Below are 26717 nucleotides of genomic sequence, written 5' to 3'. Positions count from 1 at the left end.
ATATTGACCTATAATAAGCAAAACTTGATATGTGTTTAGTTCCGTTCGTGTACTTTGTAATTTTCACAACATTTATGTTATTATTAGGAGCTCATGCTGTGTTTAATGCATTAAGTATATTATTATATACGAAATATGTTAAATATTCGCACATGTTATAACACATTGACTAAAACTGCCGTTACATCTATTATTTTATATAAAACAGTTTACTATATATACCAGCGATTGAAGCTTTAAATCATATTGTAAAATGTCGTGAGAGTGTCGTATCGGTTATTGTGTTTGAACATAATACTGGAGGTTTTTTGTCCATATTGAAGCACAATGCATTTCAAAGGAGTAAATAATCAAACTTATATTATTGTAGGTATATAATTTGATTTAAGTTGTGACGGTGCCAGCATTCAAACCGCGGCGGGGCGCGGTGCCTGTCTCCTGACAGTTCGCGACTAGCGCGTTGCATCGGTCCTCGTTTCGCTTCTAGTCGTTATTCTACCGCGAATAGCAGCGCACACGGCGCATTCCGCTCTCCTCTCGCAAGCAACGCTTTTGATAACGTGCTCTATTTTAAACGAAACGATAGCCCATACAATAACTTGAAATCCCAGTTGTTTCGATGTGAAGTTTATGGTTTACGTATAGTTACATTGTCCAACCTCGTGAGATTCACACTGTGGGTGTTTGCAAACCGGCTCCGTGACCATATGATCCGGGTTGAGTCCGAGCTACTCGACCCTGATTTTCGATCACAGCGTTTCGTAACAATGCAGATCATCTGTTAATGGATTTGTTTGCTTCTGTTCGCGACACAAGATGACTCAGTGAAGAGAAAACTCGGATGTTTGTAGTGCAATTTCGTGACCTTAATGTATTGGAGATGTGATTGTTGACATAGTATAAAATATATTCTGTGCTGATTATATAAAGTGCGATGGCTGGTTCTGTTGAAGAGAGTGGTAGTGTCGAGGAGGGTGCACCGGGGGCGACGGTAGAAGGGCGCAGTAAGCGAGGCTTAGGAGGATCCATGTCGCTGCGCACTCGCAAACTGGGAAGGCGTCTTTCGCGAAGCATGTCTATTGTTGCGCTAAAGTTGCCAGAGAAAGCGCAAAGCATTACGAGATCCTCATCCAAACTGATGCGAACAACTAGCAGAGACAAAAAAAACAGATCGTTCGAACTTTCGATCATACTTCCAGATAAAACACAAAAACAGGTAGGTTGTGCTATATTTTAACAATGAGCCTCAATGAGCTAAGATTTAATTTATGTTAAATAATCAAACTTAATAATATGCTTGGTAAGGTTGGAATGAAATGAGGTCTGACTGCGTTGATAACAATTCGATATAATATTCACACGCTGTTATCTTTTGCAGCAAATATATTGAAAATAAGTCATAGGTAAGGGTTATACGAGATAATGCTTGGATGCTACATATCGGTATTATTTTACAATAAAATCAAATATTTTAAATTATAATAATTGACGGTTAATTTTAAGGATAATTGTAACAGGAATTTTTTTAACTAAAAAAGAACGACATCAACAAAACAAAATAAAATGAGAATAACATCAATGTAGTTGTAGTCGATTCTAATATGCATTATTAATAATTAATCCAGAACTTCTAGTTAGAATCTTGATTACATGGGTGGTCCCATTTAATGAGATGCATCAACTTTCAAGATTCACATTCACTTGAAAAAACAATCGAATTTGAGAACCTCCTTCTTTTTTGAAGTCGGTTAAAATATCATAGACACACTGCGATTATTTTAAAATGTATGCATTAAAATTCAGGGGAAACTTAACTATCAACCCATTATATTCTCACAGTAGGTATTTAAAAAGTTTCACAGTAGATATACTGCATATTTTCAAGATGCTGTTAGAATAAAATGTAAAGAATAACAAAAACACGTTTTCTGTCCGAGCGTGTTAGTTTTACGGCTTACATTTTGAGACTTATAGCGTGTGGAAGGTTTATGAATGATGGAGCGTGTTGCATACAAATTCATTGTTTTTGTTTCATTAGAATTTTACTCGTAAAGATATTTCGCCACCGCTACGTTGTTCAAACTATCGATGACCCTCGATTGGGTCTCTAAGCTGTAGATTCAATCAACATTTAATTTGAAGTAAGTTAAAAGCATAGTATTTAAATGTATCCAATTAATTTATAAATTCGTTCTCTTCTTTAACCGACATCAACAAACAGGTTCTTGATTCAGACTTTTTTTTTTTCACTAAACATAGTCACGAAATAAACCTTCTGGGTTATATAAAACTCGAGATTTTTTCTCATGTCCAAGACTACCTACCTATGTTACTTAAAAAGTTATTTGCATAATCACAGAAATCGTGTCTTTAAAAAGCTATTCACAGCTTAATAACGAAGTTATAGCTCAATTTTGTACACAGCCATAATAACTAAGCCATAGATAACCAAAATTGACACAGATACACACCAAACACCCATATGAGGTACCTATTCCGGGATCAAGTAGCGATAAATTGACTTAACTCGTATATCCGTTAACTCGTAATATATGAAATTTACTCATCAATCTACAGACATAATTTCAAAGAAGTTGTTATTTCATTTTGGTTGTACGGCTCAAAAAATCTTTACTTAGTTCATTGTTATATTAATTAAAAACACACATAGTTTTTCCACAAAAAATATTTGATTGTTCCATAAAGGTCGTCAGTTAATTTTGTAAGTTGACACAAAACATTCTCTTAAGTGATTGTGGGCGAAAGAACATTCTCAATGTCGCTGTAAATAATAATAACAGTAAGGACAAAAGTCTTTGTTTCACATTGCGGTCAAATCCTTGGACCGATAGAATGATGTAACGGACTTAAAACTTTACCTACTCATAAAAATACTTAAACATGAACCAAAGTTATCGCTTCCGCAAGACATATTTTGGTTTTCTTTATTCCTGAACCAAAAGCTATTGTTTATTCAATCTATATATCAACGAATTATGGTTCTGATTTATTAGTGCTATGGTGACGTGTAATATGAATTTAATGAGGAAATACGCCCACAGATTGCAACAACTCTAATGCATCTGTCGGAAACTCGAATCCAGATACTTAATATGAAAATTGTTCAACGTAATAAAAGTGTTTACTTTAACAGACTGCGTGTGACCTGCATTAGTTTAAAATGTATTCTTTTATAAATATATTACGTTAATCTTTTTACTACGAATCTGTTTCTACTAGAGTTTCCACTAAAGTAGAGTTCGTTGTTGGGTTTTTTTAAACATATAATATTTTTGAAGTAAAAGTACGTAAGTACTTAAAGCATGAAAGAGGAGTGCATGCGGCAGAGATGCGAAGGTTGAGATGGATGTGTGCAGTGACAAGAATGGACAAGATAAAGAATGAGTATATCAGAGGAAGTGTGAAAGTAGCCCCGGTAATCTAAAAATTAAAGAGCGGACGGTTAGCGTGGTATGGACAAGTGATGCGTAGAGAGAAGATGCATGTGACTAGAAGATGTACGGAAATGGTAGTGCAAGGTAGAGGGGGAAGAAGTCGATCGAAGAATACAAGAAGGATGGAGTGTGTGAATGACGATATCAGAGGGAGAGGAGTCAGTGTTGAGATGACGGCTGATAGAAGAGAATGGAAGAGAAAAATTAGCTGTGCCGACCCCACCTAGTGGGATAAGGTGGAGAAAAAGACGATAGAATGTTCTTGAAGTAGTAAGAGAAAGTTCACCGCGTGGAACTGCATTTTCATGGGTGCTAAAATATCATATTTATTTGTTGTATGTACATAAAACCGAGTGTATATTCAATTGAGTTGACGACAATCATTACGACGTGCCGATCGCCAGAGAAAGTGATGTCGCAACGTGTGTTGGAACGAGGCAGCTATCAAGTGGCGTGCATACATACGGGCTTCTGGTTTGTAACATTTATGGCAATAAAAGAATAATTATTAGCTGTATCGGTGCTTCTTTTAACTTTGGATCGAATAGTAAATTATTTTCATAAGAAGTGTTGCAATATGAGTAAGTATACCCTAAGTAATACCTTTTAAGTGTGTTACAGATAGACGAAAATATAATGTTATATGTTTGATGTTGCTCCGAAATGGTTGCTGAATGCGTTGATCGTTTTCACGTTTTCATTACCGCCGAAATGACAAACGGCTTGGCACATCTGACTTATTATTTTAGTAACAGAATTGATGCAAACAATATGATGACGCCAAATAAACATCGCGTCAGGATATTGAGTTATTTAGCTACGAAAAGCATCTTCTACGAATATACTTTGCTTCTTATGAGTTCTTCATAGTTTTTTTTTTTTCTCATTATTTATTTGATTACATTTTCAAAATTGAACGTCATTAATCATATTATAAATAAGAACAAATCACAGGTACCTAAGTATTAGGAAAAACATATGCCGTTATTTATTCCCTACCTATGCTGATAGCCTTGAGAGGCTATTTCAGCTTCGCCCTAACGTTAGTAGGTGAGCTCGCGGGGCTCAACCGGAGAGTTGCTAACACTGACCCTAGCAAGAGCAGTGCTTCGCAGAATCTACCACCGGATCGGAACGCGACCCACTGAGAAGATCCGGCGAGAAACTCAGTGGGCTGTGTCTATGGGTTAGTTCGCTCGTCGAGCCCTTCGTCGCAAGCGACGGGTTCGACGAGGACGGTGACCGGTGCTTGTGGTGCCTAAAAGCACCGTTAATGGATCAGGAGGATCCGTAATGACGTGCTTTGGGCGACGTCGACGGTTTACCATTCGGTCTACTGGGTCGGGTATGTAATTTCCAGCGGCTACGATGAGAGGGTTCTCATGTCGTGCCGCCTTCTCAAAATGGCGCAGTGATGCCGACTGTAGATACTTACTAAGAGAGTCGAGCTCCAGGTCATCGTGGAGATCCACATTCCTAAGGAACCATGGCGCTCCGACGGCTATCCTGCAGAATCGTGATTGAATAACCTGAAGGGATTTCAAGTGGGTGCGGGCTGAGTGAGCGAACACTACGCTTGCATACGTCATGACGGGGCGTATACAAGTTTTGTAGAGAGTTACCTTATTGCGGAGGGACAGTTTGCTTCGACTACAAAGCATTGGATAGAGTCGTCCTAGAATAAACGCGGCGCGGTCGCGTACCGTTTTTATATGGAGACGGAATGTCATCCCTCTGTCGAGGGTGACGCCTAGATATTTGACCTTCGAGACCCACGGTATGGGCTGGCCAAAGAGAGTGATGGGACTAACGGCGGAGGTGTTTGCGCGCCTACTACGGAGTGGGATGCTCGAAGTGATATTCGGAGGGCGACCCCTTTTGAAGAGCACCGCTGCGCTTTTCGTGGGGTTGATGTCTATTCGCCACTTCCGGAACCACTGTCCCATGGTGGCTACTGCGATCTGGAGTCGCCGATGAAGCAGCGACATCTTCCTACACGAGTAGTAGATAGCCGTGTCGTCGGCGAAGAGCGCTAGATGGGTCTCCGGAGACCGGGGTATATCATTGATATACAAACTAAATAATAACGGGGAGAGCGCGGAGCCTTGCGGGACTCCGGCAGTCAGTTGACGGGGACGAGAACGAGTTCCCTCTACTCGATATCGAAACGAACGGTTCGACAAGAAGTCTCGTATGATGAGCACGAGTCTGTCTGGCACTCCCATGTTGTACAGTTTGTAGATCAAACCGTTGTGCCAGACTTTGTCGAACGCCTTCGCGATGTCGAAGAAGAGGGCGCCGGTCGGGATTTGTTTACGCCTATTTAGTCCTATCAGAATGTGCTCCGTGAGGCGGTGCACTTGTTGTACGCACGAGTGTTTTGAGCGGAATCCGAACTGTTCGTCTATGAGAATTTTGTTCGCGGTAACAAAATCCCAGAGGCGTTTCCTAAGGAGACGTTCGTAAATTTTTCCTATCGTCGAGAGGAGACTAATCGGACGGTAACTAGAAGTTTCGTTTCTCGGTTTGCCCGGCTTATGTATACCGATAACGTCCGCTTCTTTCCACACCGCGGGAAAGATGCAGTGCGTCATAGCGGCATTTAAAATTGTAGCCAACATTGCTATCAGTTGGACTGGCAAAAATTTTAGCGCGCGGTTGTGGATGCCGTCGGAGCCTGGTGCCTTCCTAGGTTGGAGGTTGTGGATCGCGTCTCTAACTTCGTCAGTGGTAATGGGGGGTAACGCGTCCGAGGGCGGCAGGGAAGCTCTGCGCTCGACCTCCCTGTCGACTAACTCGGTGTGTTCGGGGTCCGCGTGTTGAGTGCTGGTGGTGCACTGCTCTTGCAGTGCATCGGCCAGCAGCTCAGCCTTGTCATCGTCATCGAATGCCGGTGGTTGGCCTGAAGGGCGTAAGAGGGGAGGCATAGTAGCGGTAGTTTCGGATTTGAGAGTCCTAGCTAGTCGCCAGTATGCTTGGTGGGAGGGCGCGAGTTGTTCTAAATAACTATGCCAATTATCGTTACGCGCGTCGCTTAAGCGGGAGTGGACTTCGCGTTGTAGACGACGCATCTGAATCCGGTTTGAATGCGTGGGAAGACGATCGTAGGCCCGGATTGCCGCGTTCCTAACTCTTAAGAGATTCCTAAGATCGGGGGACAGTCTGATGCGGTGGAAGCTGTCCTCCACATCGACTTCTTTAGAAGATCTAATGATCGCGGAAGAGATGTGATCGGTAATGATGTTAATGGATTCGACGGTGTCCTCGGGGGATGGATTCGAATCCGGGCCGTAAGGGAGGATTGGCGGAGCGGCGTCGGCTAGGCACGTGCCCAGCTTATTCCAATCCACCATGGTCCTCGTAACAGTGACTGGGTTGTGAGGGCGACCGAGCTGCATAACGACAGGTCGGTGGTCTGAGTCGAGCTCTGACATTGCTTCGATGGAACGCAAGCGCAGAGTTACGTTCCTAAGCAATGCCAGGTCTATAGTGCTCGGACGGAGCGCGATGTTATACGGATAACATGTTGGAGTTGGGGGACCGACTATTTCAAAGGTGAGGTCGTCTATAAACGCGTCGAGACGCCTACCGTTAACGTTTGTACGATGGCAGTTCCACCTAGTGTGGTGGCAATTTAAATCGCCTGCCAGGATGACGGAGTCTCCCATGCCGAACAGTGACTCGATGTCACTGCTCAGGAGGGGCTTGTCCGGGGGGAGATAAACGGATGCGATGACGATCGGCTGGTGTCCCGTCAGCGAGATACGGCACACTGACGCCTCGATATGTAAGAGCGAGGGAGTATCGAGAGGGACAACGTGCAGGGCCCGTCTATAGTAAATGGCAGTCCCGCCTTTCGAGGCGGTGAGTCTGTCATTCCTAACCATGACGTAGTTCGCGACTTTCGGGTCGCGACGCGAGGGCTTCAGACAGGTCTCCTGCACTAACAAGATATCTATAAGATTGTCGCGGAGGAATTCGAAAATTTGATCGCGTTGCCGCGCGAGTCCGTTAGCATTGTAGAATGCTAACGTAAGGGAATACGGTTTTTCTCTACCTTTTTGCGCCATTGATTACCGGTAAAGATTTTATAACGTACGCGACACGGACTCGTAAACGTCCATGTGGTCGAAGGCGGCCGCGAGCCGCTGTTCGGGGGTTCCTGACCTACGGATAGCGTCAGCGAACGATCGCAGACGGTCGAAGTTCACCGCGGTGACGAAGTCGCGCACGAGCGCGAAGTCGTTGACGGCAGAGGGTTGCGGGGGACGGAACGCGGGCGCGGGGCGAGGTGCGAGCAGAGGCTGGGGCGCGGGGCGTGTCACGAGCGGGGGCGGGGGTGCGGTTTCCGTTCCCGCCTTAGTATACGGCAGCGGTTTTTTCCACGCCGAGACCGTGGGAACTGCAGCCGGCACGAAGGCGGGTTTCGGCACTGAAGGTGCCGAAGTCTTTGGGCCGACGGTTCGCGGAGCCGGGTGAGTTGGACGTTTTCGCGGAGCCCTAGGACATCCACGGTAGTTCGCGGGGTGCCCTTGCTTAAGGCATAGGACACAGCTTGGAGGTTCGGTCGCGGTTTCCCTAACTCGCGAGCAATCTAATGTGGCGTGGTCGCCGAGGCACTTTACGCAGCGGGGGCGCGCGTGGCAATTACGAGCCGAGTGGCCGTAAAGCTGGCATCTGTAGCACTGCCCGGGAGTGCCACGTTTATGGGGGGCTTCGATGGAGACCCCGGATAGGCCGCAAACTGTCGAGAGGCATGAGATTTTCTTTTTTGCCTCCGGGGTTGGCTCCAACGCGACGAGTATCATGTTGTAGGGCTGCTTGCCCCGCCCACTGTGCATCCGATGCACACTAACTATAGGGAGTGCCTGAGCGATCAGGTCCTCCTTAACGTAGTCTATGTCTAGTTCTTTCGGTACTCCGCGTATTACTACGCGGAGCTCGCGGTCCTTGCCGTTATGTTGTTCCTGTTGTACACAATTCAATAAGACGAAAGATCTGCTGCTGTTCATATAACCCAATTACATAAAAACAAGTAATTACTTAAATGCACATACAATTACATATATTTGTGCTCATTTCTTGTAACTTAAACAAATATTGTAAAAAGATGTTAGTACTCGATAAACTTACGGTGTATCGTATGATATCTCTCATCGCCGGTATCTACTTAACACGTTCCGAAACGTCCGAACTCCTCGAAATCACCCAATAAGCAATAATAAAAAAACAAAAAAGAAACAAAAAGAAAACTTCAGTATGAGTTCTCTGTAATTAATTGAATATTTTTCCGTCATGTTTGTAAATATTGGCTTATTTGGACTAGTGCCATTTCGTTGATAAATGACAAATAATAATACAAAACAACAATATTGTTACGTAGTATATTACGATCTAACATAATTAGTTCTTAATACGTCATCCAATATCATGCATTAAAACTACGAAACTAAATTATATTTAATTAAAGAGTCCCCAACAGATTTGAACTCGGAAAGTGTAAATTAAGTTTATGAAACAAACTTTAATGTTTGGTAATGTAATTGTTCTGTTCGAGTTCCAATTACGATAGTTGTTTCTTTTTCGAGATTTCCCTGTAATGATTCGTGAATGATTGTTGTTTTTCTCAACTTAGTTCTTGAGTAATTCAACTGTAAATGATTTGTTAAGAGCAACGCAATCGTGTAGAAGGAAAACTCTCAAGCCGTGCACAAGTTTTCACAGTTAATTTAAGGAATTTGCGTTTTCTAAAAAGTTTCAGTAATATGTGAAGTTTTTTGGAACGAAGTTTTGGAACGAAGTTCCTTATGGGACGATGTGGAGGGGTACCCTAACCGGGAATGTCCGTAACGTAAGATTTTTATTATTTACGTATAGTCTTAGTATGATGGTTATACAGTGTCTAAAGTAAGTTATTATTATTATTCATATAAATAGCTGTTTCTTTGTATATTATTATTATATATTTTTTATAAATCATTGTGAATAAAATAAAGTTGATAACTTCGTAGTTTTTCTTTTTTATCAATAAAAAATCATAACAAAAAATGTAGGTAAGTTTACCCGAATAATTATTTTCTTTATACCTCGAATAGAACTTAAAATTAATATTTTATAATAAGGAACTTCGTTCCTATCCGGTGTCCCACGACACCACACATATTTTTTAAATGATAAATAGTTCGATGGATTCTCAGCATTAATACGCGCATTTCAGAATTTATTGATATGTGAAGAACAAAACACCGGAGACGGATTTCTTACGCATGTTTGTAAAGGTTTTTTTATGATTTAAACATATACAAATATAAGCTTACATATGGAACTTTAATGCATTTATCTCAAAATTAACATTACTTAATAAAATTAAAGAAAATATATGTATAATTTTTATTCTATCCTCCGAATTCCGAATAAGAGCGCAGATTTCTTTTGAGGAAACAATAGAACGGACCTACTCTTACAAATAAAGATATCAAAAGGAATCACGATGTTTATTGAATATTTATAGGAGTTAGTTTATAGCAGTAACAGCACGGTACGATACATGTAGTCTGTATGATGTAATCTGTGGGTACATGTAGCGTGTGGCTAGTTTAGACCCAGACCTGGGTCTGTGTATTCCAACGATTCGAAGATTACATACGATCAGAAGTGCTAGTGCTAAGGCTTATTTATAGTCTTCGAAGCGATTTAGTAGTCATTCTTGCATATCATTACAATGTAGCAGAATATAGACGTTATAGTCTTATGGATAAACAAAAGCTATTATAGCCTCGCACTACTTTTAGAATGCATATTTTTCAGTTTTGAGGACTACTGAACTTAATTGTTTTTAAGTATTTTAAATGCAATACAATACTAATACATGTGACTTGTCGAAAGTGAATCGATAGTATTTAATAGATACCTCATTTATTTTGAACCTTTTGGCATTTTAAATGTTAATAAATAATAATAAGAATAATAGCAAGTAAAACTCGCACAGACTTAGCACACATTAACATAACAATGTTGAATGTATTAAAAGTTTTGTCTAGAACTTGTCTTAACATTTTCGTGCTTATAATATATCCGTTGAAAATTGCTTCTTAAGTATGACATGTCGGTTGCGACGCGATATTAGAATACATAATTTATTTAGATTTTAACGTAACTACATATAATACATACGAGTATATGCATGTACTATTTCTACAATGACGTCTAAATTTTTAAGTGTAACCGCATAAGCTTATACAACAAAGTTTTGAAGAGGCTGACGCGGGAATATTCTATCTAGTTCGCTAAAATAATAATTAAAAACTACGTAAGTGAGGATGAGATTTTTTTTATATTTGAGTACATACCTATGTTCATTTTTGTTCACCACTACTCACAATTGATAATGTTTAAAGTAATGTGTATATTGAAATACGGCTACGGTTGTTGCTAGTTCGCTCGCCTGTCGTCAGCGTAGGACTAATTACATATTATTAAAAAAAGAAACTGGTTAACATTGACGATATAAATAGTTTAAAATTAAAAGAATAAAGCAGTATCTTTATGATTTATCTTCAGTATCATTAATATATTAAAATATATACCTTATTGATTACAAATACGTGAAGGACGCATTGTAAGCCTACGCTGTACTAGAAGGCAAAGTAGTCATGCGTTCCGGTTTGTAGGGTGGGGGACAGCCGTTATACAGTAGATTTAATTGAGACCTCCATCTCATGTTGTAAGAAGGGTAATCACATTGATATGTGTATGAAACTTTGGAAACTTCTCAACGCCAGGTGTAGCAAGCGTTTCATTGTCCATATTGGGAAAAAACTAAAGCATTTTTCAGTCTAGCGCATTGGACTTGCACGGGTCTTCACAAATTACTTAATATAATAATTGTTTCTACGTTAAATAATAAATCTTTAGAATCTATTTGACGGCCAACAACGGTCAATTACGAAACGGAAAATTTTGCTGAAGTACCTACTTCATGACTTTTAACTTAAAATAAAGTGCATTTCAGAACTGCTTTAGACACGGGTGACAAAAAAGTTTGGAGATCAGTCACGAGTGCCAAATGCAATTCGAATATTAGCTTCGGTATGCAAATTTAGTGAAAGGATGTAGCAAACTTGTGATTTCCATGTATACTATAGTCTTTGTGAAAGTGGCACTTAATAATAAGTGTGACTTGAACCGATTCTGATAATTCTTTTTTCTTTTTTTGTTCGAAAGGGTAGACTTCCCGAATGGTCCTGTAATGATCAAGATCTGATGAGGGGATCCTGGAGAAATCCAGAAAAATCTATAATTAACTTAGCGTGATTTTATATAGCCTTCCTCAATAAATTAGGTGTCTGACCCTAAAATAAATTTTCAAATCGGACCAGTAGTTCCTGAGATTAGCGCGTTCAAACAAACAAACAAACTCTTCGGCTTTATAAGATTAGTATAGATTATAGATATATTTTGCAGTCAATTAAGTGACCGTATGTTAAGTGCCGGCGTGGGGCAGAGACAATGAGTTGTTCATACTGTCACTATTCATACGAGGGAGAACCTAAATGTTCATAAAGCGAATATCGAAATAACTTGGCGGTAGTCTGATTTATTTTGAAGAGTGTTAATCGCATAATATCTGTGTGTGTACATATAATTAAACGTGATTTCGTTCGATCGTTTTCAATTAAAAAATTCACACTATGAAAATAACTGAAATAAACCAGACGTGCCGTATCTTCATTAATATACGTTCGTATTTTTTTTACCGCAAACGCTGCAGAACTAAGTCTACTCGCTAACTTGCATATGTGAGGACCCCACTGCAGCTTGGAATCAACTGTTATACCAAGAAAAACTGTCGAATCCACAAGCTCCAGTGTCTCTCCACTTACAGTGATATTAGTGTCTACTTGTCTAACATTAGGTGTGGTAAATTTTATACATTTTGTTACATTAATAAACTACTTAAAAAGACTTGTGCAAAGACTGCTTGAATGTTCTCTATCTTACTTCCACGTTACTAGCTATGTGCAATGATAAAGTGTCTGTTAGACAATAATGTCCAAGATTTAAAAAAAGTAAACAATAATTGCTAGGATAGTCTGCAGACTTCAAAAAATTTACAGCAAGTTAGCACCAATACAAACGAAAGTTTCTATTTAATCGCCTCATTATTTTTTGTCTTCTATAATTAAGTCGCCTTTTATGGTTTAGTTTTGCGTATATTATTCTCATTTTATTGTTTCTGACGTTTTGAATACTTTACAATTATCCTGGTCACATACACCTAAGGCGTTTGTTATTCGTCGATATTTGACTATTGTGCTACCTCCATTATCAACTGCCATCTAATTTTCTATAACTGATTTCTAGACACTTAGATTTGTTTCCACACAAAAAGAACTAACAGTATCTTGAAGTCTGACAGTTTGACTTGGGTTTCCGTATGCAACTTTTGTACTAATTCCATATAATTATGAATTCAACTGAGTGTTTACTCTACGGAGTTATCAGGACTCTGCTAAGAAAAAGCGCGGTTAATACATTCCTTTAAATATTAAGCTACTATTTAGTAAATAAATACTACCATTACTTGGGGCTGCTGTATGTTGTCTATTATATGTTAGGATATGCAAAAATCTTCTATGAAGCGGCAACAACAACTACACAAAGTTTGAAGTTACTATAATCCGATTAGCTATGCTCGAACGTACATATCACGACAAATAAACAAACAAAATATCTTACAAGATTTGTAATAGTTTTTTCGAATCATGTCGCATAGATCACGTACTGGTAGGTACGCAATAAATATTTTTTATCTATTGTTATGATTTGGCCTTTACCCAAACATTCGGTGTAGACTTCAATTTGCTATAGACTCTTACGCAATACTTACTGTATTTTGGCATCATTAAACTGTCCGTTCTTAGAAGCATTTCGAAAACCACATTAGTTGTTTCATAAACAACGTCTAGTTCTGTGATGATCGAACGTAGGTTGGTTTTCTGTTTTCTTATAATACACGTTCGTATTTTAAACAATCTTGCATTCGTGTCATCTAAAATATAAGTCTGTTTAATATAAAAAAAATGGAATAGAGGATTAAAAAGTAAATATTCTTATGTTCTATATTAAAAATTAAAAAGGTTGGTTTTCTGTTTTCGTATACCTAATACACGTCCGTTATTTTCAATACTCTTGCATTCGTGTCGTCCAAAATACAAGTTTGTTTAATATTTAAAAAAAAAGGAATAGAGGATTAAAATGAAAATATTCTTATGGTCTATATTAAAAATAAAAAAGGTTGGTTTTCTCTTTTCGTATAATACACGTCCGTATTTTCAATACTCTTGCAATCGTGTCGTCCAAAATACAAGTCTGTTTAAATTAAAAAAAAAGGAATAGAGGATTAAAAAATATATATCCTTATGTTCTATATTCAAATTTAGTTCCAATTCGAAAAACGAAACATGATAGACAAAACTATAGAAAATGTTACAGATTCGCAGCAAATTCGAAAATTAGCTTTCAACCTTGCAGTATGTAATGAGTTCATCAAATGTAGGCCTACATTCGAAATAGAATTTTAAAAGAAGCCAGCAGTAATAATGTGTGGATTGGAAAACATTTTGCACGAACACGGCCTCAATTACCTTCTCAAACAATGAACCTCTGTGTGACCAATGAACCGACCAAAACGTTCTTTGTCATTGTACGTGATATGGGTGCTACCGCGACCACTCAACTGTTTAGATGATAAATATACACATGACGTAAGAATGTTTTATTGTAGTTCTGTTTGCGTGATTTTTAATTTATTAAAATCGAATTTGGAAACTATTTACAATGTTTTAATAAACCTATTTAGTTAAATGAGGCCGTAAGCGCAAAAGTGGCCTAAGCTTACCATTGTTAGTATGGAGATAATGAGGTTCGAATCTACCTTTACAATACTTCGTAGGCAAAAAAAGTACGCGCTAAAATGATGCTTACAAAGTCATCTGTTATCTACGGATGAAACTAGGGATAAGCCGATTTTGCATCAAAATTTCTTATGTTTTAAATAAATTGCAATACGTAAGCACGAATATGAATTGGGGGTTAGGCCACTTTTGCGCTGACGGCCTCAATTATGAAGCTAAATAAATAACTATGCCATCCATTCTAAGTGCTACAATTCTACGAAGAAGAGGTTTGAGCACGATGTGATTAAAAGCAGTTCATTGAGCAGCCTTCCGGTCACCGTCCTCGTCGAACCCGTCGCTTGCGACGAAGGGCTCGACGAGCGAACTAACCCATAGACACAGCCCACTGAGTTTCTCGCCGGATCTTCTCAGTGGGTCGTGTTTCCGATCCGGTGGTAGATTCTGCGAAGCACTGCTCTTGCTAGGGTCAGTGTTAGCAACTCTCCGGTTGAGCCCCGCGAGCTCACCTACAAACGTTAGGGTGAAGCTGAAATAGCCTCTCAAGGCATAGGTAGAAAAAAAAAAAAAAAAAAAAAAAAGAGCAGCCAAAAATCAATCGAAAGTAACAACACCTTTTTATGAGCCATCAATATTGTCCTTACTCAAGTATGTTGAAGATATTACGATAAATTTTCTAAATAAAAAATACGGGAAATTAGTTTCAAATATGTTTCAGCATTGTAGGGGCTTTGAAAAACAAATTTTACTTGTTTGGTTTTAATTCAAAAAATTACTGTCTAATGCTACCCGGTACTGACAGAAATTTATAAATTTTGTGATCCTGTTTTGTAATACATGATGTTATTTTATAGGCACTTTTTCCTTAAAAATAATAAGGTAATTGGAGATTCGAACACCAGCATAATGGTATTGCTTGATACGAGTTCATCAAGCGCTAAACCTTTAGGTCATGACGATATAATATGTAAAACAGATTATTAAATAAATCTTAAATATTAAGTAGTTCCAAGCTTTGATTTACTCTTTCATTATGAGTACTGAAAACACCAACGAAACAAAACAGTAATACCACAATCAGGGTACGATAGACCAACTATTTTATCGACCTAGCGATATAGATATATCTTTGCTTCTTTTGATAGCGAGGGTCGTAGAGGTATGACGTGAAAATGATTATTTTATCGAGCATATAATCGATTATTGAACCAATCGAGAGGGAACACCGAGATTCAATAAGCCGTAAAGTAGCTGTCGACAACAAGCCAGTGGTTTTCAGGGGCATCATGGCTGCGTTATTGTTATAATATGGGTTTGTTCACACTTGAATAGTTGTTTTTATTTACGCTGTTAACGGAGACTTAAAACTTAATTAAAGAAAATAAGTTAAAAAAACTTATTATAGTTGTGTAAACCAGCACAGCACACGTGAAGTCGTTAATGTGACGTAACGTGAAATAGTAAAATTGAGACAATGGCTTTTTCCAGATGTCCGCAGCCCGTTAGCGAGACGATTAAAAAATTATGTCGCAACAAATGAAAATAGAACGTTTTGCTTGTCTCGCGGAGAAAGTTGACACGTGCGCCTGTTACCCTCCTTCTGACGTGACGGGAACACGTCTCGGCAGTTTTGGGTCAACCTCGTAATAGTCCCGAATTCCGAACAATAAATAAAAAAATCCCAGCAAATATTTACGTGAAAACTTTCCTTGAGAACGTCATAAATTGGTAGCGAAGCTGCTCATCAACGAAATGAAAAATGTCAGTCGAAAATGTTGAACGACAGTTTTATATATTTGATGTGTTATTAGTTATTTACTTTATTTATTTCTGCCGGTCAACTTTCGTTCTGAAAATTTATTGCGAAAATAAATTATTTCGATATTCGACTCTTTGGCACAGTCGTTCTAAAGCTGTGTGTTCAACATAAGTACTTAAATAGTCTCACACCAATTTATTTGGTGATCGCAGTATACATTTATATCGAGAAGTTTTCTTGAACCAAAGAAAATAGAACAATCATTATTAATAACTACATTTTTGGTATTATAACTTGTATGTTAACTTGTGTATTCTGCATCATGTGTAAAATAAACTTGTATATACAGGCCAGTACTCATAACATACAATAGTAGAAGTTGATATAAAAATAATTGATTTATATCGGCTTACAAAGTTCTGAGATATAATTGTAAAGTATGTAGTAGATAATGAGGAGACATATACCGTCCCTTTTATGCAAAGTAAATTTCATTGAAAAAATTTAATAGTGTATTTGAAAATTGTATTTTAAATGTGGTTATAGTTGGTGTCTATGCAATTAAATAGATAAATGAAACTATTGATTACTGTATGTAGGGTGCTCTATAAGAATTTAGAATAATCTTAAATATCACTATGGACTAACAGGTGATAACATGAAATTGATTGTAGCAATGAACTTTAGGAATCTAAGAAGTGAATAATGTGTTGGAAAAGTGTAACGCAGATGTGTCGTGTACTCTGCGGACAAATAATGGTACAGTTATGCAATTAGCAAAGAGAATGGAGCCAGCAATATCCTTTTCGGCTAGGGGTCATCAACCTACTGTATTAGGTTGTTATTAAGAAGAGGCGATGAAAACAATTCTGTTAGATTTCATTATAATTTCTAATGTATCTTAATTATTTAAAATGTAATTCCACTACGGATGTCCTATTGCCGTATTGCCTCCAGAAAAAAAGGTCCTCATCCTAGCTACTAAGTAAGATAAACAAGAATTAAAAAAGGAAATGTAACGTTTTATTAAGTTGTTGGATTTTTGCTAAATATTTTTACAATCATCATGTTTTGTAATCGTGTAAGCTTTGGAGAATAGTTTATAAGTATTGAACATTTCCAATAATCCATTTGCCAAAATTATCTCAACGAATTTAATGAAAACATATCGACGTGGTTTTACGTGAATTTATAAACCGGTTTATGTTATCGCCTTTTACAAGTCTAAAACCTTCTTTATACCAGTATTCGTTACACGTGTAGTTTATTTTACTTCAACTAATAGAAGGTGGCGGTTTTTAAAACTGCTCAAGCTCACGTTCCGGGCCGCATTACGTGCCATAAATTATCTTTTTGTCATTTCATTAAACATCTTGCTTGTGCGTCCATAAGATGGACATCGTCCTGACACGGTTCGGTGTATGTATTTGGATTTTTAATTATTTACGTTTCTTTATTTTCTTTTTTTAAACATCTGTAACGGACAAATACATACGACGTAATGAGTTGTTAAAAGTCAAGCAAGTGTTTCTACACTTTTTTATTTGCTACTTTTAGGTTAGGTACTACTTACTATCTGTTCTGTTTCTGCGACTGACATTGCTAATAACTCTCGGTTCTGTCAAGACTTTAATATAATATTATCTAACGGAGACACTTATTTCCGCTTGGTACAGATAAACAAGCAATTTGCCTCGCACGCGCCATTTTTTGACGCGACATTGATTTTTAGAAATAACGAATTATATTGAAAAGCAATACTTATTTACCTTAAAGAAATAATTTATATATTTTTGAATCAAAGATAATCTTGGTATAAAATTGTACGATTAACAGGTGACTGAACTTTAACAATACTTTGAACTTATTCTGTGTAAAAAACTTCTTTATTCACATCATAACATATAGAACATATAGCTTAGACTGAAGCGAATTATTATAGCAACTTAATAAGGCACTACAAAGTAAATTAATAATAAAATGCATAGACAACAGAGATAATTCTATACGCCGTAAACTTACTTGATATCTCGCGCTCTGGTAGACTTGTTTTGCTGACCTTAGGTCTACATTCTACTAGGATCAGATTTCGCACAGTAAGGCTGTGGTTAGTATTTTACAAAAGCTAGAAATACACTGACAGATTACTTATTAAGTTATTATCATGAAGATCATTTTTTTAACATCAATGATTTATTGTTGATGAGTTTTTATGTTTCACGATTTTTTCTATTGTAATAGTTTTCGTAAATGTATCCCAACGAAAACATATTTAATACCGTTGTATTTAGAAGATCGATGAAACGGTAATGACACTGGAGAAGCGAAACTAAAAAGGAACAAACAGAAACAGAACTAAATCGTATAGATGTATACGATTTAGTCTTCGAGAGACTTAGAATACTTCAGAAGATTTCTCTGTTCTACCACGTATGAAATGCATATTTTTTTTTTAAATTCAAAATATCACCAGTTTATTCCTTTAGAATATCAGTAAGCTTATATTTCGTACACTTTTAAATGAATCCCTGTGTTACCGAAATTAAAATGAACAATTTATAACATATCCGTAGGCATTAAATGACATTCATTGATATAATACGGGTATGTCCATATTTGTCATAGAAAATAAATTAAGCCTAATTGAATGTAAGGCTTAATATCTAATTAATTATTCACTGTAAGTGCTAACTTTTAACATTCGCTGTAATGGTTTCGTACTTCGAATCTCACTTTCCTGCAATTAGGCCATTTTTACGTCCGACCAGAACGTTAATGTCGACTTTCAATTCGTAATTAGAATACTTTCAATAAAATTCATGGATCTATAATAAACGCATAAGCGTGTAATAATTTTTTCATGCTTTACATGGGTGGACGAGATCACAGCACACCTGGTGTCCAGTGATCACCGGAGCCCAGAGACATCAACCAAATTAATGCCGCCGCCCACCTTGAGATGTGAGTTCTAAGGTCTAAATTTTTACAATAACAACGGCTGCCTGACCCGTCAAACCGAAAAGCATTACTGCTTCACCCCAGGAATAGTCTGTGTATTGGTACCCGTGCGGACTCACAAGATGTCCTACTACCATAATACTTTATATTGCAAAAAAAAAACCAGGAACTATTAACATACACATAAATGATAAACAATATTACAATGCTTTTTTACAATAAATCCTAGCGAAATTACCGTGAAACTAGGCTAATTTAAAATAATATTGTATGAACGGCCAACTCGGATAAAAAATCGCTTTAGTAAGTATGAACAAGCTTATGACACGTATTATGTAAAGTATTTCAGTGTCACTTTTATAATCTTTTAATACGAAATTAACTTTGTTAAATCTATTGTAAAGAACATTCTGATATTAAATTACATACTTAAAATAAAACTGTTGTCGAATATAATTTTGATTAGTATACTAATTTGTCAAACCTTCAATAGTACTTGGCAAATTAAAATATATATTGTCATTTACAACATATTAGGTTGAAATTTTAAAATTCATTTCAAAGTTTTATACGATTGAGTGTTTCATATTCTCTATTTTTGGTTGGGTAACAGTCGCATTGTTCAAGGTAAATTATGCATGTGCTCGTATAGTTCCCACCCTTAACTTACACTTTCATCTCAATTTTAGTTTGATTGTTCATTGAATCATTATAAAATCTCATTACAAAGGCAATAATTCTGTGGTCCATCAGTTTTTTTTTGCTAATTACACCTAAATTAATGACAGGCTTTCGGATATCTTGGACTTCTTTTTGAAATACACATGAATGATGAATGAACAGCAGTTAATATAATATAATATTATAACTCAACAAAGGCATTTAAAAATAACCACAGCGCTGACAGAGATACATCGATACAAGGGATTCATATTTTGATTGATACAAATAAAAAAATTGTTATAAAAAATAACTTAAACTTTCTGTAGTCTATAACATATGGTTATAATTAATTAATTGGGCTTAATTTTTTATCATATATTTTTATCCTTTTCATAAATATAATAATAATTAATTTAAACTTCGTTTATGGATTATCTTGAAAATAAACATATGTACAAGTACTTCACAAAGCTTACGTGTTTTGATTGTTGTATTTTCTCACATTCGCCATCACATAGTAAATGTGATTGCAGCATTGTTTAGTTTTTTTTTACAGTTTCATAGTTTCCTATGAAGCACAATGACACGGCGTTACACCCGCTAATTTGAACAATGGCGCCTCCCGTACCGACTTAATCATGGTAATGTGATCATACAAATGCTATGTTCAGACCACTGGTGGGTTGGTTGTCCATGACAACGAAAACTGAAGACATGATATGTATTAAATAATGAAACGAAAATAATAAATATATAAATATAACTTTAAAAAAACCACACAACCGTTCTAATAATTAATTTAATTCTTTATTACTTTTTGATACTAGTCCGGATATTAGAGGGATGTTATAGATTTATTGCAAAGTCCTTGATGCGTATGCGAATTTTCCAGTTAAACGGACGCCTTTTAGTCAGCGAAAGTGACGTTTCAAGTTCCGTTACATGCACACAAATAAACATACAGACAAAACTAATAAAATCGTGTTAATAAATAATGATGATGATGATGATGATCCATCCGACCGATTTCGGTCATGGCGACCACTTCGACTCCTATCCGGTGATTTGGCGCTCGTGCGCTCGAAGGTGGCTTATAGGCTATATATCTTCGCGGCAAAAGTCCTTAACAAATAATGGTAGAATAAACCGTGAAAGTAGTTTTAATTATTTTCCTGGTTTCATAAATTGCTCGCAGCTTGCTTATTTGTTCCTATATCTAAGTGATATTAACAACGGAACATAATTATAGCGAGTATTAGAACTTATGGGACCATATCTCGAGTACAGGTAGTTTCTTAAAACTATAATGTTATTTAAAAGTAAAAACAGTAAACGTGAATTAGCGATTTTACTAATTTTAGGAATACAATTAATCCTTATATGTATGTACCTGAAATTAATTGATGAAAACAGATATATGGCATCGGATAGGATGATAATAAAAAAGTATCTAATTTTGTAAATTTTTGTACACCCAACAGCAAATCTATATATTAATACGTGAAGCAAAAACTTTGTATCCCTTTTTACGAAAATTGCGCGGACGGAGGAGTATGAAATTTACCACACTTATAGAGAATATAGAGAAGAAATGCACAATGCGAATATTTTTTTTAAATAATGCATAAAAGATACATTAAATCAATAAAGAAAACATTACACACACTACCATGTATTTGACACACACACATATTATTATACTCTTTGTTTAGTGTCTAATTTTTGTTATTGCTTAAAGTCTGTAGTCAAATTGAAAATAGGTTGTAGTATTGTTTATCTTTAATATTGCGAGTATTTGTCAATAGTGTAGTCTTGGCGAAATCTGTAACAATAGGATCATAATAATGTTGAAAATTATAATTTCAATTAATTATAGTCGAAATTCGACTACTGCGGGACCACTAGTAAAATTAAAAATGTGAAATGTGTTTAAAAATTTGATCACGAAAATGAAGTAACAAGCTATTATTTAAATGTATTTTGAACAAATTTTCTCTACTTTAATGACGAAAATGACATTTCCAGGCGCATAACTTTCTTTTGTCTAAAATAGAAATTAATCAAGTTATACAACAAACAGTTCATCCAATTCATATCAAATATTTAAATGTTTCAATTAAAGTAATTAATTAGTTGCCCACCTACCTACTTATGAAATCAAACCTTCATGTTTGACCATCAATGTTATGACCTTGCGAACGCAAACTGTACCTACTATTTCTGTGTTGAAATTTCACTCTCAAAGTGAATTCAAGTATTTCTTTTTTAATTTGGAGTCGATTGATTGATATTTGAGTGTAATTTGTTTAATATGTTTAATGCAACCGGTTACGAAATGTATAAATAGCGAAAGTTATAACTTTTTAATGTTTTTTGCACACCACGCATTGTAAAACAAATATAACTAACTAACCCGCAATGTATGTTAACGTGGAATTCGGTTTTCAGATTATGTTAAGATTTTAGGGTATTTTTGTTTAAGTGTACATGTCATAAAATCCCTTTGGAACTCTAATATGTGGACAGCATGGCTGAATCTCCGATACTATGACCATTAACGTTTCCACACTTCAATCCACAAGATTCAGTACCCTCTCCACAGGATTTACATTGTTGAAATTTCATTAGTCCACAGTATTAAGTGTGTCGTGGGCGCCCGTGAAAGACAAAACACAGGAGTATTAGTTGGGACATCGGTTCAAGCGAGCAAAACTGGTGTCGTAAGCGAACAATTAATGTGCAAGCTTACCACGAAGAAGGTCCCATTTGTCTTGTTGTCGCAATACCGAAAAGTTTATCTGCAAACATTTGACAGTATATGAATTCTTAGTGTTTATATTTCGGTGCACACTGTCTTCTAATTTTTTTTCCTACTTATTCTACTAGCCTCGAGGGGTTATTCTTGATTCACCGAACTGGTAGGTGAGCTTACGGGGCTCAAACCTGATGACGTTGCTAACACTAACCTAGCAAGAGCCCTGCTTCGCAGAATCTACCACCGGATCGGAAACACGACTCACTGAGAAGATCCGGCGAGAAACTCAGTGAGCTAGTTGTGTCTGTGGGTTAATTTACTCGCCGAGCCCTTCGTCGTAAGCGACAGGTTCGACTAGGACGAGGACCGATGGTACCGAGGTACCTGAAAGCACCGTTAGTGGATCGGGGGGATCCGAGATGACGTGCTATCTTCTATGAGAAAGTTAAATTGATATGGATGATATATTAGTCTCGTACTGCTCTCATATCTGGGCCCCGAATTCCACGTACGAAGTACTAGCTCCTGTCTCGAATCCACATAAAGGAAGTCGTCAATGGTCGGGATCTTAACATTTCAAACTTCTACACAGAAACCTTTGGTTACTTCTGACTTTTGTAGTATATGCTCCATGGGGCGTACTATAATATGTCTTATATTATTTTCAGCTTCGGTAGCACTCTCCTTTTATCCTGTATTTTTAAATGGGTACTTGTGGATGAAATTCGAGAAAGTTAAGCAGATCCGTAGATGTTTGAAAATTCGAAATCGTTAACATAAAAAATATGTGTGTTTATTTATTTTATCTATTTCTTGAGAAAGCCAAATAAAATGATATAATAATAAATAAATGTAGGATATATTCTTGTTCATCAACTGAATAAAGTGAAAGCAATGTTTTCTTTTTAATTTGGTTATAGAAAATATATGTCGTTGTCAGTTTTCTAATGGTTACTTAACTAACTTCACGTGATAAGAATTTTAATTATATAGTACATTACGTATGTATTAGTTCATATGTAAATGAGCACAAAAAGTATTTAAATTATTTTAAAATATTGTTAACCGATTTAAAAAAAAAAAAAACTTTAAGGACACAAAGGCACGTGATTATTTTTTATTTTAATACCAAAACTCAAACGGTACTTCGTTTAGTGAGTAAGCAAACAAAAAAGGTCTTTTAATTTTGCTCGTTATTTAAGGATTTACCTATTCGCGAAAAAAAATTACGTTAAAGAAACGATAAAGAATGACTGGTATAACTATTTTTTATACAATTCAATGCTGTGCAGTGTACAGCATTTTTTTATGATTTGCTGAATTAAGTATAATTTTACCTGGCAAGGTCGCGGTCGTTTTACGCGATCAACAAACATAATAATGGACTACGCGTTCGAATTGTTCTGGAAAATTACTGATGATATAACCTAGACATTCAGATTTAGATAGTATAATGCGTAGTGAATTGATTGACCAACAAATCGCACCTTTAGAATTATAAAGACCCAACTGAAAAAATGTGTTTTTTTGGAAAACATCGATTAAAGTTCTAGCTTTCTCCTTTTATAAGCTACTTATGGTCATATGATTACTAAAAGTCGCTGAAAAGGATAGTTCTATGTCAATTTTTGAATAAAAGACGAAATCCAAATATTTCAAAATGAGTCAAGTGAGTGAGTGAGTGAAAAATAGCATTTAATTTCGCGACAGTAAATATTGTTCATAAAAAACGCGAGATAAAAATGTAAACATAGTATTAATTTAATCTACGAATCGTGAAATTGGAAGAAAATATATACTTTATACAACTATTATTCAATATCTTCATAGAATTGAACAAGTGGTGTCTGTTTTGTTTATTAAAAGCGTGTTACTGACCCTCAGTTGACCCACTAAACACAGCCGTTCGCGGATTCCGATATAATTAATGTAATAATATTACTCATTATAATAATGTGCTACTAATTGAAACACATTTCTCTATGCTTCGTCATTCTTTGTCATATTAGTAAAGTCACTAGTGTACCGACCTAATATATAATCAACAACTACACAAATCGAACAGTCATCTACTAGAATCGAGTAAGTAAATATATTTGTTAAAAATCGGTTCATGAATATTTATTAAATACCGGCTTTAAATCATTACATCTGATACAAACCGCTGTTGAAATAATGAACTTATGTTACTTATCTTAAAAGTTAAGTTTGCTCGATTTCTGTACTATTTTTTTATTGATTTACATAATTACATAAAAAGAGTCCACGGCCTAGTAAGAGCCCTGGTGTACTAGCTGTCATGCGGCTGTAGTTTGATCTTAGCCCAGAATATAATAGAATCTTTTAAATATCTGTTCAATGTTATTCTGATGAATAATGAAACACGTAGAATTCGTTCTGCTTGTTTTTTTATGATTGAAGGATTACTGGTGGCCCGGAGGCCTTTCCAGTTTCACCAGGACAGGTGGGCGAGCAAATACTCAGCCAGGAGGGGTGGGATTTGCTAACAGCTGCCCGAGCGCCTCCGAAGCAGACCTAACAACTCAAGAGCAACTGCTTCGCGAATGAATCTACTACCGGAATGTTCTGCTTGTTTGACGGTCTCACGAGTAGAGAGCTGTTATTTTCATGCAATTGAGACCTCGTTAAGACTTCGATCGAGACTGATGTCTCAAAGTATCGCTAACTTTGTGATGATATTGATTTTTATTTTTAATAACTGCTTAACATCATATTATTAATGATTTTGAAGCTATCGGCAAATGATTTTCAAAGTCGATAAGTGATCGTTATTCGATTGCGTTTTATTTTAATATATTTTGCTCCAACTGTATTTATTTTTTTGTGTAACTAAGAATTTGGGGCACGCTTAAAGAGGCCTTAAGAGACCCTTATAGAGTGGTGGTAGGACGTCTTATGAGTCCGCACGGGTAGGTACCACCCTGCCTATTTCTGCCGTAAATCAGTAATGCGTTTCGGTTTGAAAGGCGGGGCAGCCGTGTACTGTTAAAAGTGAGACCTTGCAACTCATGTCTCAAGATGGGTCGCGGTTTACATCTACGTTGTAGAGGTCTATGGGCTACGGTAACCACTTAACATCAGGTGGACCGTGAGCTCGTCCACCCACCTAAGCAATAAAGAAAATGGCCTGGAATAAGAGCATTAAAATGTTGTAGTAAATACCCACTTAAAAATTTTCATAATGTATTACCGCACGATATATAAAAATGTACCAAAATACGTATATAATGAAGCGATCGATGAAGCGGTAAGATGTATTTCACGTCATGCTCTGAATTTCACAATCGGGGTCAATACTGCTGTCGGCCATAATGCGCCGAATTTGCTTTGCTCTAATTTATTTTATTTTTTTTTTTTTTTTTTCCTACCTATGCTGATAGCCTTGAGAGGCTATTTCAGCTTCACCCTAACGTGTGTAGGTGAGCTCACGGGGCTCAAACCGGAGAGTTGCTAACACTGACCCTAGCAAGAGCAGTGCTTCGCAGAATCTACCACCGGATCGGAAACGCGACCCACTGAGAAGATCCGGCGAGAAACTCAGTGGGCTGTGTCTAGGGGTTAATTCGCTCGTCGAGCCCTTCGTCGCAAGCGACGGGTTCGACGAGGACGGTGACCGGGCTTTGCTCTGTTATACATAGATTTGTATCGAAAGGCGAATCAATACGACATATTATTAATATGTTAGCATTTCAAAATGTGTAACGAATAGAACGAAAGTATAACAAAGACACGTCGAAATACAAATCGGCAGTGTTAATTTATGTCCAAATGAATAAATTTCGAATTTAGCTAATCAAAATTTTCACTTTTGTGTTGCGATGTTTTTGTTCTCGATTTAAAAAATATATATATTCATTTGGAATTGTTTTTTTTTTTCACATTCTATGTCTTGTTATTTAGATTGAAGTGAAATTTTTTGCTAACCTTTTACTAAAGATCCTGGTAAAAGCTTTGTATGACAGGTAGCGACCAAGCATTTTTAATAATTCACACATTTAGTTAGTCACAGCGAATTCAGAATGTGGATCAGTGGTTTTGTAATTATCAAATATATTTTGATTTTTTTTTTTTTTTAAGCATATTATTATGTCGATAAACGAGTTCACACCCCACCTGGTGTTAAGTGGTTACCGAAGCCCATAAACATTTATAATGTAGATGTCGCCACCCACCTTGAGGTATGAGGTCTC

The 26717-nt window shown here is 36.7% G+C and overlaps 1 protein-coding gene across 1 annotated transcript in view; it reads left to right on the top strand.

The window, feature by feature from the left end:
* The first annotated feature begins 407 nt into the window (after window positions 1-407).
* The window catches only part of LOC101739889 (uncharacterized), a 145584-nt gene continuing 119274 nt past the window's right edge, over window positions 408-26717 (top strand). The window contains exon 1 of the mRNA XM_038021503.2: window positions 408-1216. Coding sequence (XP_037877431.1) covers window positions 935-1216 — 282 coding nt within the window. The 5' untranslated portion in view covers window positions 408-934. The remainder of the gene's footprint in view (window positions 1217-26717) is intronic.

The sequence above is a fragment of the Bombyx mori genome, chromosome 3 (genome assembly GCF_030269925.1).
Source record: "Bombyx mori chromosome 3, ASM3026992v2".
Lineage (NCBI taxonomy): Eukaryota > Metazoa > Arthropoda > Insecta > Lepidoptera > Bombycidae > Bombyx > Bombyx mori.
This window is presented reverse-complemented; position numbering and strand designations above follow the sequence as displayed.